General features: G+C 34.2%; 4 protein-coding genes across 12 annotated transcripts; 2 read left to right on the top strand and 2 right to left on the bottom strand.

Moving 5' to 3' along the window:
- The first annotated feature begins 1,330 nt into the window (after positions 1 to 1,330).
- Positions 1,331 to 4,730, top strand: Cpt2 (Carnitine palmitoyltransferase 2). Its single transcript, XM_083081712.1, has 7 exons — positions 1,331 to 1,520; positions 1,655 to 1,695; positions 1,961 to 2,519; positions 2,624 to 3,154; positions 3,269 to 3,758; positions 3,850 to 4,042; positions 4,161 to 4,730. The coding sequence occupies exons 1-7, from the start codon at positions 1,482 to 1,484 to the stop codon at positions 4,297 to 4,299; spliced, it is 1,992 nt and encodes a 663-aa protein (XP_082937838.1). The 5' UTR covers positions 1,331 to 1,481; the 3' UTR covers positions 4,300 to 4,730.
- Positions 4,151 to 7,480, bottom strand: LOC145961489 (V-type proton ATPase 21 kDa proteolipid subunit c''). Its single transcript, XM_083081714.1, has 5 exons — positions 7,219 to 7,480; positions 6,953 to 7,001; positions 6,762 to 6,845; positions 6,286 to 6,682; positions 4,151 to 5,250 (listed from the first exon to the last, which is right to left on the bottom strand). The coding sequence occupies exons 1-5, from the start codon at positions 7,286 to 7,288 to the stop codon at positions 5,218 to 5,220; spliced, it is 633 nt and encodes a 210-aa protein (XP_082937840.1). The 5' UTR covers positions 7,289 to 7,480; the 3' UTR covers positions 4,151 to 5,217.
- Positions 7,481 to 7,837: 357 nt separating this feature from the next.
- Positions 7,838 to 16,191, bottom strand: Drp1 (dynamin related protein 1). 6 transcript variants are annotated; one of them, XR_014435693.1, is made up of 10 exons: positions 15,494 to 16,179; positions 14,435 to 14,999; positions 14,092 to 14,339; positions 13,459 to 13,989; positions 13,203 to 13,370; positions 12,674 to 12,980; positions 12,340 to 12,551; positions 12,179 to 12,269; positions 9,198 to 10,027; positions 7,838 to 9,097 (listed from the first exon to the last, which is right to left on the bottom strand). XR_014435693.1 is itself a non-coding variant. In XM_083082159.1 (10 exons), the coding sequence occupies exons 2-9, from the start codon at positions 15,593 to 15,595 to the stop codon at positions 12,213 to 12,215; spliced, it is 2,190 nt and encodes a 729-aa protein (XP_082938285.1). In that variant the 5' UTR covers positions 15,596 to 15,771; positions 15,846 to 16,179; the 3' UTR covers positions 7,838 to 10,027; positions 12,179 to 12,212. The 6 variants fall into 6 exon arrangements, 5 of the variants coding, with proteins under 5 accessions (XP_082938285.1, XP_082938282.1, XP_082938283.1 ...); XM_083082159.1 differs by having other exon boundaries at positions 7,838 to 10,027; positions 15,494 to 15,771; positions 15,846 to 16,179; XM_083082156.1 differs by having other exon boundaries at positions 7,838 to 10,027; positions 15,494 to 16,191.
- On the top strand, positions 7,906 to 12,601 carry LOC145961719 (protein-lysine N-methyltransferase SMYD4). 4 transcript variants are annotated; one of them, XM_083082163.1, is made up of 4 exons: positions 7,906 to 8,303; positions 9,235 to 10,075; positions 10,248 to 10,893; positions 10,984 to 12,601. In XM_083082163.1, the coding sequence occupies exons 1-4, from the start codon at positions 8,284 to 8,286 to the stop codon at positions 11,493 to 11,495; spliced, it is 2,019 nt and encodes a 672-aa protein (XP_082938289.1). In that variant the 5' UTR covers positions 7,906 to 8,283; the 3' UTR covers positions 11,496 to 12,601. The 4 variants fall into 4 exon arrangements, with proteins under 4 accessions (XP_082938289.1, XP_082938288.1, XP_082938291.1 ...); XM_083082162.1 differs by having other exon boundaries at positions 9,235 to 10,138; XM_083082165.1 differs by having other exon boundaries at positions 8,796 to 10,138.
- Positions 16,192 to 16,196: the final 5 nt, after the last annotated feature.

Here is a 16,196-nt window from a genome sequence, read left to right as displayed (position 1 = left end):
ATAGATATAATGGGTCTGTTCTTTTTAGCTGCACTAGTGCAATAAGTTGGAAAGAGACAAACATACTTTCTTTCACTCTAACTAATTGCATTAGTGCAGCTAAAAAGAACAGGCCCATTATGAGATGATGGATTTCGCGCATGCGTAAGAGCTCGTTCCCACTGAGCGCGTCAACCAGCGTGAGCCAATCAAAACATCCCATTGTAATAACACGGAAAACATATTATTACAATGGGATGTTTTGATTGGCTCACGCTGGTTGACGCGACGCGTGACGCGTTCAGTGGGAACGAGCCCTAACAAAGTTGTTTAATCCTCAGTCGCCATGGACCTAAGAAGATATGGATGGAGTCTAAAGCGCTCATATGGGCGAAGGGGCTGTGAAATTTGCGGTAAGGGAGGTGTATAGCTCTGTCTCTTTCCAAAAGCAACCTTCGGGTGTTTCCGTCGCATATCCGATAATTCCCGAAAGGTTATATATCCCATATTAGCTAACTTTCGAATAAAAATACATGTATTTTTATTCGAAAGTTAGCTAATATGGGATATATAACCTTTCGGGAATTATCGGATATGCGACGGAAACACCCGAAGGTTGCTTTTGGAAAGAGACAGAGCTATACACCCCCCTTACCGCAAATTTCACACCGCCCCGGCTCTAGACTCCATCCATATCTTCTTAGGTCCATGTCAGTCGCGTACATATGTCAATGCAATAAGGGGTATCATTAGATCCCTCGTGAAAAAGTATAATGGAAAAAAAACGTTAACGAATAAATGATATAATTTTTATCAAATAATGACAAATGTCAAAAGAATTAATAATTCATAAAGTCTATTTTCAATTTACCATAAATATATAGATATTTATATTTTCTGTAATATCTTTGTTTCTCTACAAAGTTGATAAATTTTATATATATATATATATATATATATATATATATATATATATATACTTAATTTATATATTACTGTCGTAAATGATAACAAAACAATTGGATAATTTATCTGAATATCAAGTGATCCGTAACATCTGATTGTGAGTACGGACAACGACGAGATACGGATCTGTCGAGATCGAGATCGAGATCGGCCATCTGGTCAATGACGTAGTTATATAGGCACACAAATCTTTTGTTAGAAGTGTATACTTTAGTATACATATGCATACGTATATAAGGTCCGAATTCATAGTCGTTTCTCAAATCTTAAGACTAGAGAATTTCTTAAATCTATCCTAATACGACCATTTCATTGGTTGAGCTATCTTATTCAACCAATGAAATGGTCGCATTAGGATAGGTTTAAGAAATTCTCTAGTCTTAAGATTTGAGAAACGACTATGAATTCGGACCTAAGTGTAGAAATGACATTTATTATATTTATATGATATTCGTGTCACTAATGCTTCGTCACATTGCTCTCCTATCTTAAAATTATACATTTATCTATTCTTGAAATTAATATATTGACACAAAATGTTTGTTTTAATTCGGAACGAATTCCGGAAAATTTTGGTAAATTATTTAACATATATTTATTTTATATATATATATATATATGTATGTATGTATATATTTTCGATTTAAAGTTTAAGATCTGACACTTAGATTTGCTTTTATTTCCTCTTTCTCTATTATTTATATTACAGACAAGCCGTGGAGGAGTCACGCTAACACAACAATTAGCTAGGTATTAGTGTTTTGTTTTTATATTTCGAGCAATAGACGACGCGTTTTTCATGTGTTATTTTTATATTTTGAAAATTTAAATTTATTTTTATATTTTGAAAATTTAAATTTATTTATTAGTTATAATTATAATTATATGAAATTAGTTATTGTAACTAGTGTCACATGAATAACCATAATTTAATAATTTTGGAAATATTAAATTTCGAGAAATATACCCAATTATTTAATAAAAGCAAATAATTATGTATACGCGTTTATTTCAGGAGTACTGTGTCATACGATTCCTCTGAATATCAATATCTGCAAATTAGTAAAGTTCCAACACTGCATTTTCAAGCATCCTTACCACGACTACCAATACCAAAGCTTGAAGATACATGTAGGAGGTACTTGAATGCACAGAAACCACTATTGAATGATAAGGAATTGCAATACACAGCATCCTGTATTTCGAAATTTCTTGCTAATGAGGGACAAAGTTTGCAAAAGCAGTTGATTCATAATAATGATGAAAATCCACATACTAGTTACATTAGTGAACTATGGTTTGATATGTATTTGCGAGATCGCAAACCTTTACCTATTAATTCCAATCCTTATTTAATTTTTACATCAGAATCCGATCCAAGATATGATGCACAATTGGTAAAGGCGACAAATCTCGTTGTGTCATCATTGAGATTTTTCAAGTCTCTTAAAAATGGTGTTTTAGAGCCAGAAGTATTTCATATGAAACCTGAAAAATCAGATACTGAACGATTTCGCAATATTACAAGACTGATTCCATCTCGTTTTAGCTGGTATGGTGCTTACTTATTTAAGGTAATAATTTAAGATAAATTACAAATTTTGTTTATGAAACATTATAGATTGAAAGAAAAATAGTAATTGTATAGAGTATTTAACAAAAAAAATTTTTATTATAGGCTTTTCCCTTGGATATGTCGCAATATAAAAATATATTTAATACAACTAGAATACCAAAATTGGAGAAGGATGTAATTTTCCATGATCCTTCAGCAAAGCATTTAGTTGTATTAAGAAAAGGTCATTTTTACGCGTTTGATGTTTTAGATGAGGATTCCATTTGTAATCCTAGAAAGATAGCTGCATGCTTAAAGGCCATACTAGAAGATGATAGACCACCAAATAAACATCCTGTGGGCGTTCTTACGACATTAGAAAGGGATCAATGGGCACAAGCACGCTTACATTTAGTTGAAACAGGGAATCAGGAAATTCTTAAGAAAATTGACTCAGCTATATTTATATTGGCCTTGGATGACGAAATTATTGATACTGATAACAACAAAGTACTTAAAACATATTTACATGCAGACGGTACCAATCGATGGTTCGACAAGTCGTTTTCTCTTATTGTTTCTAAGGACACCTATAGTGGAATCAATTTTGAACATTCATGGGGTGATGGTGTTGCAATGCTCAGATATTTTCAGGTATATATATATATATTTGATAGATATTGTCCTAATTTTAGACACTTATGTATGAACATGGTTATAGTAAATTTTTGAAGATTGTAAGATATAAAAATCTTGTTCGTTCTTTAGGATGTGAAGGCCGATATATCTAAGAAACCTAGATTTCATCCTAATGAAGTAAATGAACTTGCAAAAGAAAGTGTAAACATTGAAAAACTACAATTTTCTATCGACGCAAAGAGCGAAAGTATTATTAAGCAACAAAAAGCGAAATATCACGAATGGATCAATCAAATATGTCTTGATCATATAATATATGAAAACTTTGGCAAAAATCAGTATAAGAAGTTTGGGGTAAGTCCAGATGCTATGATGCAGCTGGCATTCCAGTTGGCATTCTACACTCTAGAGAACAGAGTAGTATCGACTTATGAATCTTGCAGTACAGCTGCATATAAACATGGCAGAACAGAAGCCATTAGACCTTGTACATTAGAAACTAAAGAAATCTGCATCGCTATGTCTCGAACACAAATTGAACTCTCTAAATCAGACTTAAAAAGAATGATATTCAATTGTAGTAAAGCTCACAATGTGCTTACAAAAGAAGCTGTAATGGGTAAATAGTTCAATTACTGAGCAAATTTCAAACAAATAAGTTTGAAAAACTAGACTGTACGTAAATTATTTCATAATATTTCTTATTTTAGGCCAAGGATTTGATAGACATTTATTTGCCTTGAAAAAGATTTCAGAGAATTCAAATTCTACTAAATCAGTTATTTTTCAAGATCCAGCTTATGATGCTTTAAATTATAATATATTATCTACATCCACTTTATCGAGTCCAGTTATATTTGCTGGTGGATTTGGACCAGTAGTACCCGATGGCTATGGAATATCGTAAGTTATTTACATTGCATTGGATTAATATTGAAAATATGACAACTGTTTATACACTATTATATTTTTTTCGGAATATTGAGATTTAATAAATACCAAATTAATGTATATTGTTTAGATATGTAATTCGAGATGAACAAACGAGGACTGCTGTAACAAGTTATAAAGGTAGTCATAATGCCACAAAATATATACAAGCCTTGGAACATGCACTCAAGAGCATTCATGATGTACTGCGCATAATATATTATGCATAAATATATTATGTGGCCAGATATATTTAAATATACATTTTTTTTTAAATCATCGATACTATATAATTATCACATTATACAGGTATATTATACATTTACACAAAAAAAAGTTTACAATCATGGTATCTACATCAAAGGCAGATATATATATATATATATATATGTGTGTGTGTATATAATATATATATATATATATATATATATATATATGTGTGTGTATATGTGTATGTATATATGTATATATATACTTGAAATATTTATATAGATCAAAAGCAATAGGAATAAACTATCTCTGATAACAAGAAATTTTTATATTTTTACTTGTATTTTTTAATTGTTGAGAATAAATATTTTTAATATTTTTTTATATATAATGATATGCTAATTTTTATAACCAACCAACAATTTTTCTAATAATTAGTAATTAGATATATGACATATGTATGTGTGTATATGTATGTGAGGGTAAATTATTACAAATATTATTTTATATTATTCTATTACTCATGAACAAGAAAATATGTACATTGACTTATGTAAAAATGAGCGCTATTTGAAGTGTGAAACGAAAAAATTACACTGTTTTCTAATATTGATAAAAATTCATATGTTATATAAAATTTATACTTAATCTTAGTCATTTTTCTGCTTCAAAAAAATGGAAAAATTTGTCTAATAACATAGACGATAAAGCATAACATTCATAGTTGTAAATATTAAAATGAATGTTAAATTAGATCATTATGAAGATTGCATAAATGGAATTGTATAGATACAGATAATATACCAATTTCTTCATATATTGGTATTTAGAAATTTTTTAACATTTTATGACGATTTTATAGATAGACAATTTTTGAAATTTTTTAAATGATTTCCAATGATTAAATATGGAATGGATATATTGTAATCTCTTATCATTTATAGCTTATCACCCATCTTCACTTTGGAAGTCTGCAAAAAAAGAGGAATATTTAATGAGTAATTTATATAAAGAGAATATTAAATTACAATACATAATTTTAAATATATTTGTTACATTCACGTTATCTGACATCGTATATATACAGTGTTCGAAAAATCGACCGTGGTATTTCGGCAAATGATTTCGGATTCAAAAAGAAGGAAAAAAATGTTATATAAACATAGATCCGGAAATAAGTCGTTTCCGAGTTATAGCCACTTTTATGTTAAAAAAAATCATAATTTATAGTTCGCTAGGCATCCTTCTCTTCTATATTTATTTTAATTTTAAAATTTAAAATTTAAATTTAAAAATTTTAATTAAAAAATTTAAATTTAAAAATTTAAATTTAAAAATTTGAATTTAAATTTAAATTTTAAATTCAAATTTTAAAATTTAAATTAAAATTTTTAAATTTAAATTCAAATTTTTAAATTTAAATTCAAATTTTTAAATTTAAATTTAAATTTAAATTTTTAAATTTAAATTTAAATTTTTAAATTCAAATTTTTAAATTTAAATTTTTAAATTTAAATTCGAATTTTTAAATTTAAATTTGAATTTTTAAACTTAAATTTGAATTTTTAAATTTAAATTTGAATTTTTAAAATTTTAAATTCAAATTTTTAAATTTAAATTTTTAAATTTAAATTTGAATTTTTAAATTTAAATTTGAATTTTTAAATTTAAATTTAAATTTGAATTTTTAAATTTAAATTTAAATTTTTAAATTTAAATTTGAATTCAAATTTTTAAATTTAAAATTTTTAAAAATTTAAAAAAGGGATGCCAAGCGGACTATAAATTACGACTTTTTTAACATGAAAGTGACTATAACTCGGAAACGATTTATTTTCGGACCTATGTTTATATAGGCTTTCTTTCTTTCTTTTTGAGTCTCGAATCAGTTTCCGAAATACTGCGGGCGATTTTCCAGGCACCCTATATATACATATATATATATATATATATATATATATATATATATATATATATATGTGTGTGTGTGTGTTGTGTGAACTTACCATATAAATACCGACAATTAAACCAAAAAGTCCTATAGCGGAACCAAAAATCTCAACTATAAGAATCTTCACGAAAAGAGCAGAGTTTGCCGCATCAGCGAGAGCTGCGCCAGAACCTACAATACCAACTGCTATGCCACAGAAAAGATTGACCAAACCAACAGACAGACCAGCGCCAAACATTAAATATCCAGCCAACCAATTCTGATTTTTAAGTTCATTTGACATAGCTTCGGAATAAGTGAATTTGTCGAGCATTCCAGACAGAACAATAGCAGTAATTAGACCATAGATAGCTACAGCCTCGCAAAATATCACAGAAATCAAATTCTTTGTTTTGATCCTAGGTGCTTTTACACCTCCACCGACTATAGATACTCCTGTTGTATGGATACCTCTGAAAAGATGAATATCATAAGTAATTTCATGCTGTTCTAAAATTATGAGTATTATAAATTTAAAATTATTGTACTTACAATGCTGCGCCTACCACGGATAAAGCTACTGACAAACCTATGCCCAATGTAGACCACATATATGGAGAAGTATTTGACAAGAACCTAAATAGGAAAATAAATATTTTGTTTAATATCTCAAGGATTCAGTAATACAAGAAATAAAAATATTAATATACAAGGTGATCATATGAATGTATGATTATACGTACCATGCAATGCTAATTTGCTCTCCTTTGCCAGTAAATACATAATACAAAACTGTAATATAAAATATACATAATAAAATCTTTGTATAATTATTAAACAGTGTTAATTCAGTAATAAATGTGTTTGACATAGGAACAGCTTGTGACAGTGGACACTGTATAATTCGGCAAAATATTTATTAATTTAAATTCGACATTTCTTTACGAGTTTATCGTATATGTCAAATATAATTATTTTTAATATAAATACATGTATAATAAAGCCATACCTAAAATAAGAATCGTGATCGAGGTGGTGACTGCAAATGTGCTACCCAAAATATATCTCATTGTTGCCATGGTGATTTTAACCCAATATAAATTATATAAAAGTCCTGTGAATTATGGTCGACACTCGAAAAAGCTAAATAGCTCGGCGCGACGGTTTCCTCAGACAAACTTTCAATCTCTATATCCAAAATATCGAAAGAAAATCTCTCGCGCACCCGTCGCCGTCATGTGACGACTGCTGGCTCCCCAGGGTTGCGACGGTTGCGTTCGAAAATCTATTTGACGAGTGGAGCAAAGTCTGATTGACCAATCGGAACAAAAAGATTTCTTTGTTTTCATTGGTCAATCAGACGCTACTTTACCCAACCAGCGTTCCGATTAGAGATTCCGTGCGCGCGCATGTGCGGCTCTGCGCTTGCGCCACCGTGAGATTACAATGTAATTTCAAAAGTCGCGCATGTGCAGAGCCGCACATGCGCGCGCAGGGGATCCCTAATCGGAACACTGTACCCAACGAGTAGGATCTTCGAACATATTCTAAAGCGCGCTAAATTTAACAGACACGTTTGCTACTGTAAGTACTTGAGAATTTTTTTAATGCTTCAATCAACAAAACAATGACATTATGAAAGATTTATTATATATAAGGTAAATTTATCGCATTACTTAGACTGACGATTATTTTTGTTTTGCAAAATTATGTGCAAAGAAATCTAACTATTACATTATATATTTTCAATGTATTTGTATCAAAGGCCATCTTTCGTTTATTATTACGATAAATATTAGAAACGATTTTGTAATAAGTTTATAAAGCGTATTTGTACATTCTATCGGTGCGCGAAAAATAAATGGAACAAACCAGACGGCTTTCGACCTTCTCTAAGCTAAATTGTTGCACATCTCGAAAGAGGGGACAAATACACGCGGAACCATCGGCCTAATTTTAGAATCCGTCACATTCGTGTCTCTTTATTCGCAGACACAAGCGGGTCTCGTAGAAAGAGAGAGAGAGAAAGAGATGTTACATTAAATATACAATCTGTCCCGATAACAATTACAGAATGTCTTCGACGAAGAAGGGGTAAGCCAGCTTTTTCCGATTTCAAAATAGAAGCTAATTGCTTCAAGTGAAATTTACATCCTGTCACAAATATTCGTTCAGAGGCGAAATGATTTTTCCTGTAATAATAAATTTACGTTCGCGCCGCTAATATATTACCTATAATGCCTCTTCTGTGCTTTGGACCAACCGTTACTCGTACTCTATTTTGGATTACCTACGATTAAATTTAGAGCAATAGGAAGAAATATGGCAGACTCGTCTGCAAAAAATCAAAAAAAGGTCACCAATTATACGCGGTCTAAATGTACGCATTTAGCGTACTAGGTTCCGCGTTTCGGAATCGACGATCTGCACATCTTTAAACACATATTCTGTACGTGCATTAAGATTAAAAGACACTATGTTATAAGTAGTATACAATATCAAATTCCTAAATAAAACTAGAAAAGAAAAAATACATACAAGTTCGAAAATATAATGAACAAGTACAATAGACAAATATTTTTCCAGAGCTATGGAAAATGAAAAGTGCAGATTTTCTCAGAATTAAAATAATTGAGAAACGATAACAGAATTTCATATACGCGAAGAAAGATTTCATATACGTTCTCGAAAATGTTCTTACATGATATATTGTAACATGACATCGACTGGTTCAAAGAATTTCTTAAATATCGCTTCATCATCTCACTCCCCATTGTTCTTCACGTAATTTCTTACTTTTGTAAACTGATGATTAAATTGAAGATGTAAATAGATATCGTGTTATCTTTCTTGCTTCCCAATTTTTCATAATTGCTCTTGATGATTCCCTAAAAAAAATTCCAATTTACACATTTACTTATTAAATTATATAAGAACATTTCGTTTTTCTTTCTCGCGAATTTCGTCGTGTCAAATTACTCTTTTTACATTTCACGTTGCATCCGTATCGCCCTTTGTGTTGCAGAAACGTCTCGCTCGACGAATTTTGTCGTGCCGTGTACGACGAAATTGTCTCGCAAGAGTCGTTTGCGACTCGATTCGCGAAATTGTCCACGTCGGGCGACAGGCGAGGAATGATCGAGATGCTCGTAGAAATGCCCCGGGTAGCGGGCCTGAAACCGGGCGATTCGTATCAGGGTAAGAACGACGCGCGAGCCGCGCGGTTGTACGAGAGATCGCTTAAGGTGACGGCGGCGGGATCCGGGGACGAGCACGCGGAGGAGATTAAAACGTGTAATATTCTCACAAAAGCACTGTTTGCAGCCGGTGCGAACGGTAGAGTGTTTCTAGATGCGCTCTGCGAGCGCGCCAGACGTTCCTACTGTCTGAACGCTTACGCGAGCTGTCTACGAGACTGCGAGTGCATGCTGGCGCTTCCTGCGAGTTTCTATGATGACTCCGCGGAGAACGTCAAGTACTTTGTGCAGCGTAGAAAGGAGTGCCTGCAGCTAGAACGGGAGTGCTCCCGGAAATTGGAGGGGAACGCGTCTTCCAGGAAACACCGCGGAAGGACGTCCTCTTCCTCTTCTTTGTCGCTTGGAAAACGAACCGCGACGCCCGTCGTCGACGGCAAGCCGCACGATTGCCTCGCCAGTTGTTCAGATAACGTCGAGCTGCGTCTCGACGAGGCTAGGGGCCGGCATCTCGTAGCTGCAAGAGACATCAGACCGGGTGCTGTACTCATTGTCGATCAGCCGTTTTCCTTTAGCACAGACGGACCGGCTCTCGGCAGGAATTGCTTGTATTGCCATGCCACACTTAAATTAGAAGACAGCGTTAAAATCCCGTGCCGTAATTGTCAAACAGTTAGTAGAGCGCATGATTATATTCGCGCATGCACGTGCCACGTACATATCAGCAATATGCCTGCAAGTTTTTGTTAATTTTTCTTTTTTATGCATCCTCTTGTGCATCCGAATTTACACGTTATTTAGATGATTCCTTCGATTCCTATAAATTTTTCTTTACATTCTTCAGGTGTCTTTTTGCACGGAAACATGTCGCAAGAAAGCGTGGGAAGCCTATCATCAATACGAATGCTCGGCATTTGATTATTTCTTCGAAAATTCCTCAAACGATAGACGCCAGCAAACGTCTTATCTCTTACTAGCCTATCGTACGACGGTTCTGCAAGCGTTATCACTACGAGACAGCGTGGAAACGAGATGCGTTTTGAATCCTGATTTCTTACGATATCACGCCAGTGATAAAGGTTTCGACGAGAACATCGATAAAGAATACACAAAATCAAAATCGAGACGGATATACAATCCTCTCGATTACCGAACGGTATTCCAGCTGGAGACTCATTGCACCGATGTAGAACCTAATGTGAATCTCATTCGCACGATTCAAGCGATCTTCCTCGCAAAATGCTTGATCTCCGTTCTGAGTAAATTAGATGTTGAAGACTGTATGAAGGAAACATTTGTTCCATTGGCCGTGGCTATGCTGCATCATTTGCAGGCGATTAATTGCAACGCGTACGAGATTGTTGAGAATGTTCACGAGGAAGCGACGCGCGTTTGGGAACCCAGGAATATCGGCGGTGCGATTTACACCACAGTCAGTCTCGTGAATCATAGCTGCTATCCCAATGTAGTTCGCCATTCTTATCCCAATGGTAAGCAGCCTGAAAAATTGATGATGAAGATGAAGTCTTGATGCAGGAAAAAAATTTGTATAGCGTTGAGAACAAATTATCTTTTTACAGGAATAGTCGTGGTCAGAGCGCTGCGCTTTATCGGCAAAGGATGCGAGATACTCGATTGCTATGGACCTCAATTCCTCAGCGAGAGTAGATTGGCTAGACGCGAACTTTTATGGAAGAAATACCGATTTTTGTGCGAATGCGACGCTTGCACGCAAGACTGGAAATTTCCGCTGCCCGAGACAATGTATTACAAATGTACAGCGTGTTTCGAACCAACAGATATCTCGGTGATAAATATCAACATTTCGCAGAAGGTGACAAATCAACAGTGTACCAAGTGTCAAAAAATGATCGATTTAAAAAAACTCGAGAAACAACTTCGTAAATCGATTCAAAAGAGATTGAGCGCTGTCGCTAAAATATATCAGGGAAATTACAAAGATGCGATCCCTCTGCTATTTGAACACGTGTACTTTGTCAATAAACACTTGGTTGAACCTAATATCGAAGGCATCAAAACAGAACAATGTATCGTTCAGTGTTACAATTCTCTCGGCTTGATCTCTGTGTAATAATCTCTGAGTTTGCTTATAACAGTCACTTATTATAAATAGTTTATTTAAATAATTACTATAAGTGACTGTTACTTAAGTAGTAGTGAAATAGTTATTTTTTGTTGTCAGTTTCCTGCTTTTTATATAGCATTGTAAAAAGATGCCATGTATATATTTCGCATAAGAATATACTTTCAGCCATTTTAGAAAAGATTTATAAACATAGAAAAACGGGAAATGTTTACGGCACAATGTTCTTCATTCTTAAGTGCATTATCATTAAAGCAATGCAAGATTTATAATTAAGTAATAAAGAAGCATATAATTTCTGTGCAATAAAAACAATAAAAAAAAGAAAGAAAAAAATTAATATCAAATTATTCCATTTACACACAATAAATCAGGGATATATATATATTAATAATTAGTAGAAAATCGAGCTTAAATCATACAAATCTTGCAAATATCAAATAATCAAATAATAATTCGATGTTGTATAAATGCGCATTTTATGTATGATATTATGTGCTTCCTTCATGCTCAATAAAATTAAGTAATGAAATATATCAGGACCATTGCTTCAATGCGATACATATATATCTTACTTGCATGAGAAAAATAAAAATTATGTACAGTGGTCCGTCATATACATTGGTAAAGTACATCCTTTAACTTAGTTCATTAAAACACAGATGTAATACCTAAATTCAACTAGAATCCAGTTAGGCGATTTGATTACCAGATATGCGTTTCCCTAATTTCGCTAATGATGTGACCGGCTTGAGTTAATGCCTGTGAAGTAAAAACAACTGTTAAAAATCAAAATTCTAAAATCAAAAACTTATGTAATGTTTTATAATACCTTAAGCATGTCTGCTGTTTCTTTACGTCTGACAGCAATGTGCTCGCTTTCGACTAACAAGGCCTCAGCCTGATCCGATTTATACAAATGTGTAACAAGTTCACTTTGTAAATTATCTTTTACATAGTTGACTAGAAAATGCATAACAGCCTTCGGTACACTATCCTGAATGGACTTTCGTACAATATAAAAGTATGATCTTATAAGCCTTTCTGTAAATGGGAGATCACAATAAAGGTGATTAAAAGATAAAAATTAAAATTTCCTCATGTATATAAAAAGATTAAAATTTCTGTATGTTATATAACATGCAATACAATATACATCTTCTTACCAATAATATCACAGTCCCGTTGTTCACGTTCGCTAAGCTTTCGGGATGTCTGCATTGGCACCGCAGGGAGTAGGTTTACTGGTTTTTGTTGCGGGGATGCTTTCTGTATTTCAATCGCTGAATTCGGATGCGGAGAATTACTATTTTCACGCATTCTGACCGGAGAGCCATCCATCGAACTAGTCGACTCCGTTTTTCCCTGGAGCAGCAAATTACTTAGCAGCCAATGATTTTGCTGTCCTTGCTGTTCCTTAGTCTGATCAGAAACAGAATTCTCATCTTGATTATTGACTGATTTTTTTACAATCTGTTACAAATATATATTTCACTATTAATTACACAAATACACTACAAAAATTAAAAATGGTGTGATTGAAATAATAAAACTTGATAAACGATATGCGAATATTGTCATCTGGATTTAAATCATTGTCAGCCTGAACAGAAAACTTTACGATAATATTAACCGTACACACAAAAAGAATAAAATTTCAGAAATAACAACATGAATTAAATGAAAATTACTTACTGTGTCATTGGTGATTATAGTACTGGATGCTGAAGCTAATCGTTTGTTGTGCTTCAGGTGATCTACATCAGCGTCCTTCAATAAAGATGATACAAATGCTGCATCTTTATGAAAATCGGGATGCTTAGTATTAATATACGCCAATTCTATCGCCACCAAGTTCTCTACCTTTTAATTCAAGAAATCAAATCATTAAATAAGTATAAAAAAACTCATTATGGATGTATAAATATATAAGAAATGTTTTTTGATTTACCATTGAATTGGTATGCGGGAGCCGTCTACGTAGCAATTGTGTAACAACATCGACAATACGTTCGTGCAATTTAGGGAAACGTAACATCTCCTGTTGCACCTCGGTGCCGCAATGTTGTATTATACTTTGCATTTCTTCGTGCACGAGTTCTACGCATCGTAACGAAGGCTCCTCCAATTTTCGTATTTGTCGTTTGACTAGCAACTCAAAGGAAACTTCTGGCACGAAAAGAGCCGGTCTCGGACCGGTTGCATTGCGAATAGCGGTTAGTATGTCCATTTTACTGAGATCCGCCAGCGGATTAATCGAATCGAGTGTTTTGCCAAATGTTTCATGAAATATATAGCAGATACGAGCGCCGCCACATAGCTCTGTGGTTTCTATGTTTCTAGCGGTACCTTCTATTGTAGCGCAATAACTGTTTGCAAATTTCGTGATTATTTGCAGCAAGGTTTGGCTCTTGTCCTCGACGTCTCCACCATAGGAATTGAATAGGGTTTGATATTGCGCGATCATTGTATTCACTCTGTTCTGTTTTCAAAAAACACAAGTTCTACCAAATTATGCTCACTTTTAGTAGATTCTACACTAGCTATACTAGATGTAATTTTCAACAATAATTAACATTATTACCTTTAATTCTGGTAAACACTCCCTGATATGTTGCATAAGTAAACGATTAAGCGTCTTGGCCAAGTAAGGAGTTCCATTTCTACTTGCCAATGTTGGATATCTCTGTTGTAAGAATGCGGCCTCATTTTTTAACGCTTCCTTAATACTCGTATTATCCATTATATCTTGCTGAGAACGATTGACGACGCCTATAATACCAAGTTTAACCGGGATGACTCTACCACATAGAATATCTATGGCATCGGTTCCTAAAAAAGAAGGAAGAGAAAATATATTTAATTAATATTACAGTTAATACTATGTTTGTGCGGCAAAATTTAGGACTGTAAAAAATGAAACTTACCTCGATCCATAAGATCCAATTTTGTAACAACAGCTAACGTTCGTCTGCCATCTGGATCAACGTCTTTACTTAACTTCAAGCTCTCGCTTGTGGCCATATCGGTATTGGCAGTGACAACTGCTAAGATTATAGAGTTAGGATTACATATGTATTTCAATACAAGTTCATGGATTTGCCCTTCAATGTCTTCTGGTTGATCGCCCACTGGTACCTTTGTGATACCAGGTAAATCTATAAGTGTCAGATTAACAACCGACATTGAGTATATTTTAAGATTAATCGGTTCTGGACAGATGCCTTTATTTGCACCAGCCATTCTGTCAGTTTCGGCCTCAATTTCTGAACGAATATCGTCAAAGTCTTTGTAGATTCTGTTCTTTGTGTGCAAAAACACTCCCCATTCGTCCAAGTCCAGAGTACCATTGTCTGCGCTTCTATGTTCTCGATCATCCTTTGGCGAATACACAAGCTGTAATATTAACGGGCGTCGCGTGACAATACCAGTTCCCCGAGGTAAAAAGGAGCGTCCTACCAAGCTCTCTATTACAGATGATTTTCCAGAGCTCTGCAAAAACACATTTGTTATTACATCATGAAAAATGCCTATTAATAATAATAAGTTATCTCACTTGAATCTCTTTTCCGAAGCACTCTGAAAATTCATTTAGAAATCAAGATTTTGAGATTTTGATAAAAATCTGCTTTTCGTCGTTTAATTGATTGCGAGAAAATAAACTATAATACTCCTACTATTATATCGATTGGGATATCAAGACAACCACGATATCGCCTTCCTCAACTATGACATTCGTAAATAATTTTATAATGTAACAGATTATATTATTCGTGATGGAAAAAATTTAAACGTCCGCAAATCCAACGATCCATGAATGACACCTCGATTTGTTCCTTCCACCCGTACTCCGCAAACTCTTCTCTCTTACTCGAAGCATGCATTTATTTCATTTTGACAACAAAGAGCATTCGAATGAGAGGAACAGACCTGCTGCGTTATTACCTATCCAAGATAAGAGAGAGAGAGAGAGAGACTCGACTAACCTGCGTACCCAGGACGACGATTTGCGGCAACTGTAACACGGTAGCACCGACGGTATTAAACACGTCCTGTAGCTTGTTTATCACAGGTATCAGAGCCTCCATGCTGGAAACAGGTGGACGGGCGCCTAGGAGGAGACGAATCGATCGAGAACGACAATCAATCGGTCGGTTAGGAACGAAGCCGGGTCCGACAACTCGCGCCTCTCGAATCGTCTCGGTTTAGCCGCGGATCTCTGTCTACGACGACCACCGTTTCGGTACAGTTTGTTCCGTGACAGCTGTAGAAGATTAACAGCGTCGATCAATCTGACGCGTCAATGAGATCGACGGCGTCGAAGAGAAAAGTTGCAACCTTTTGTTCCGAATCACCACCGAAATAACGCACACTTGGACTCTTCACCCCTGCTCACCCTTTCCACTGCTTTTCACGCTTCATACTCGCGCACGCGTGCGCGCTCTCGATTGTGTTCGGGAAGCGTGCCCGTGCCCATGTACGATACATAGATGCACACACACACGTACGCACGTTACATGCGTACGTTGACGTAGGAATCGCGTATGCATGTACAAGAGACACGTAAGTAAATCTATTGTTTCCACTCTCGCTTTGTATTCGAGCCGTTTTAATTCGGGGAAAAAAATTATTTCTATTTATACAACTTTAATCTCTCTTTTTCTTCTCAAATCTGTTGAAACATATATG

Source organism: Camponotus vicinus, unplaced genomic scaffold, assembly GCF_025532165.1.
Source record: "Camponotus vicinus isolate PSW18456_S1 unplaced genomic scaffold, iyCamVici1.0 SCAF_11, whole genome shotgun sequence".
NCBI classification, from domain to species: domain Eukaryota; kingdom Metazoa; phylum Arthropoda; class Insecta; order Hymenoptera; family Formicidae; genus Camponotus; species Camponotus vicinus.
This window is presented reverse-complemented; position numbering and strand designations above follow the sequence as displayed.

What these genes read in the sequence shown, in the direction of transcription:
- Cpt2 (XM_083081712.1), top strand. Translation starts at nt 1,482, where the DNA reads ATGTTTGTTTTAATTCGGAACGAATTCCGGAAAATTTTG. An exon ending in ACGAATTCCGGAAAATTTTG is followed by an intron (nt 1,521 to 1,654) that starts GTAAATTATTTA and finishes TTTATATTACAG; the next exon opens with ACAAGCCGTGGAGGAGTCAC. An exon ending in CTAACACAACAATTAGCTAG is followed by an intron (nt 1,696 to 1,960) that starts GTATTAGTGTTT and finishes CGTTTATTTCAG; the next exon opens with GAGTACTGTGTCATACGATT.
- LOC145961489 (XM_083081714.1), bottom strand. Translation starts at nt 7,288, where the DNA reads ATGGCAACAATGAGATATATTTTGGGTAGCACATTTGCAGTCACCACC. An exon ending in GATCACGATTCTTATTTTAG is followed by an intron (nt 7,002 to 7,218) that starts GTATGGCTTTAT and finishes TTTATATTACAG; the next exon opens with TTTTGTATTATGTATTTACT. An exon ending in TAATTGTCGGTATTTATATG is followed by an intron (nt 5,251 to 6,285) that starts GTAAGTTCACAC and finishes CTTTTTTTGCAG; the next exon opens with ACTTCCAAAGTGAAGATGGG.
- LOC145961719 (XM_083082162.1), top strand. Translation starts at nt 8,284, where the DNA reads ATGTCTTCGACGAAGAAGGG. An exon ending in ATGTCTTCGACGAAGAAGGG is followed by an intron (nt 8,304 to 9,234) that starts GTAAGCCAGCTT and finishes TTTGTGTTGCAG; the next exon opens with AAACGTCTCGCTCGACGAAT. An exon ending in TACATATCAGCAATATGCCT is followed by an intron (nt 10,139 to 10,247) that starts GCAAGTTTTTGT and finishes TACATTCTTCAG; the next exon opens with GTGTCTTTTTGCACGGAAAC.
- Drp1 (XM_083082156.1), bottom strand. Translation starts at nt 15,595, where the DNA reads ATGGAGGCTCTGATACCTGTGATAAACAAGCTACAGGACGTGTTTAAT. An exon ending in TCCCGCATACCAATTCAATG is followed by an intron (nt 13,371 to 13,458) that starts GTAAATCAAAAA and finishes TTGAATTAAAAG; the next exon opens with GTAGAGAACTTGGTGGCGAT. An exon ending in ACGGGACTGTGATATTATTG is followed by an intron (nt 12,552 to 12,673) that starts GTAAGAAGATGT and finishes TCCCATTTACAG; the next exon opens with AAAGGCTTATAAGATCATAC.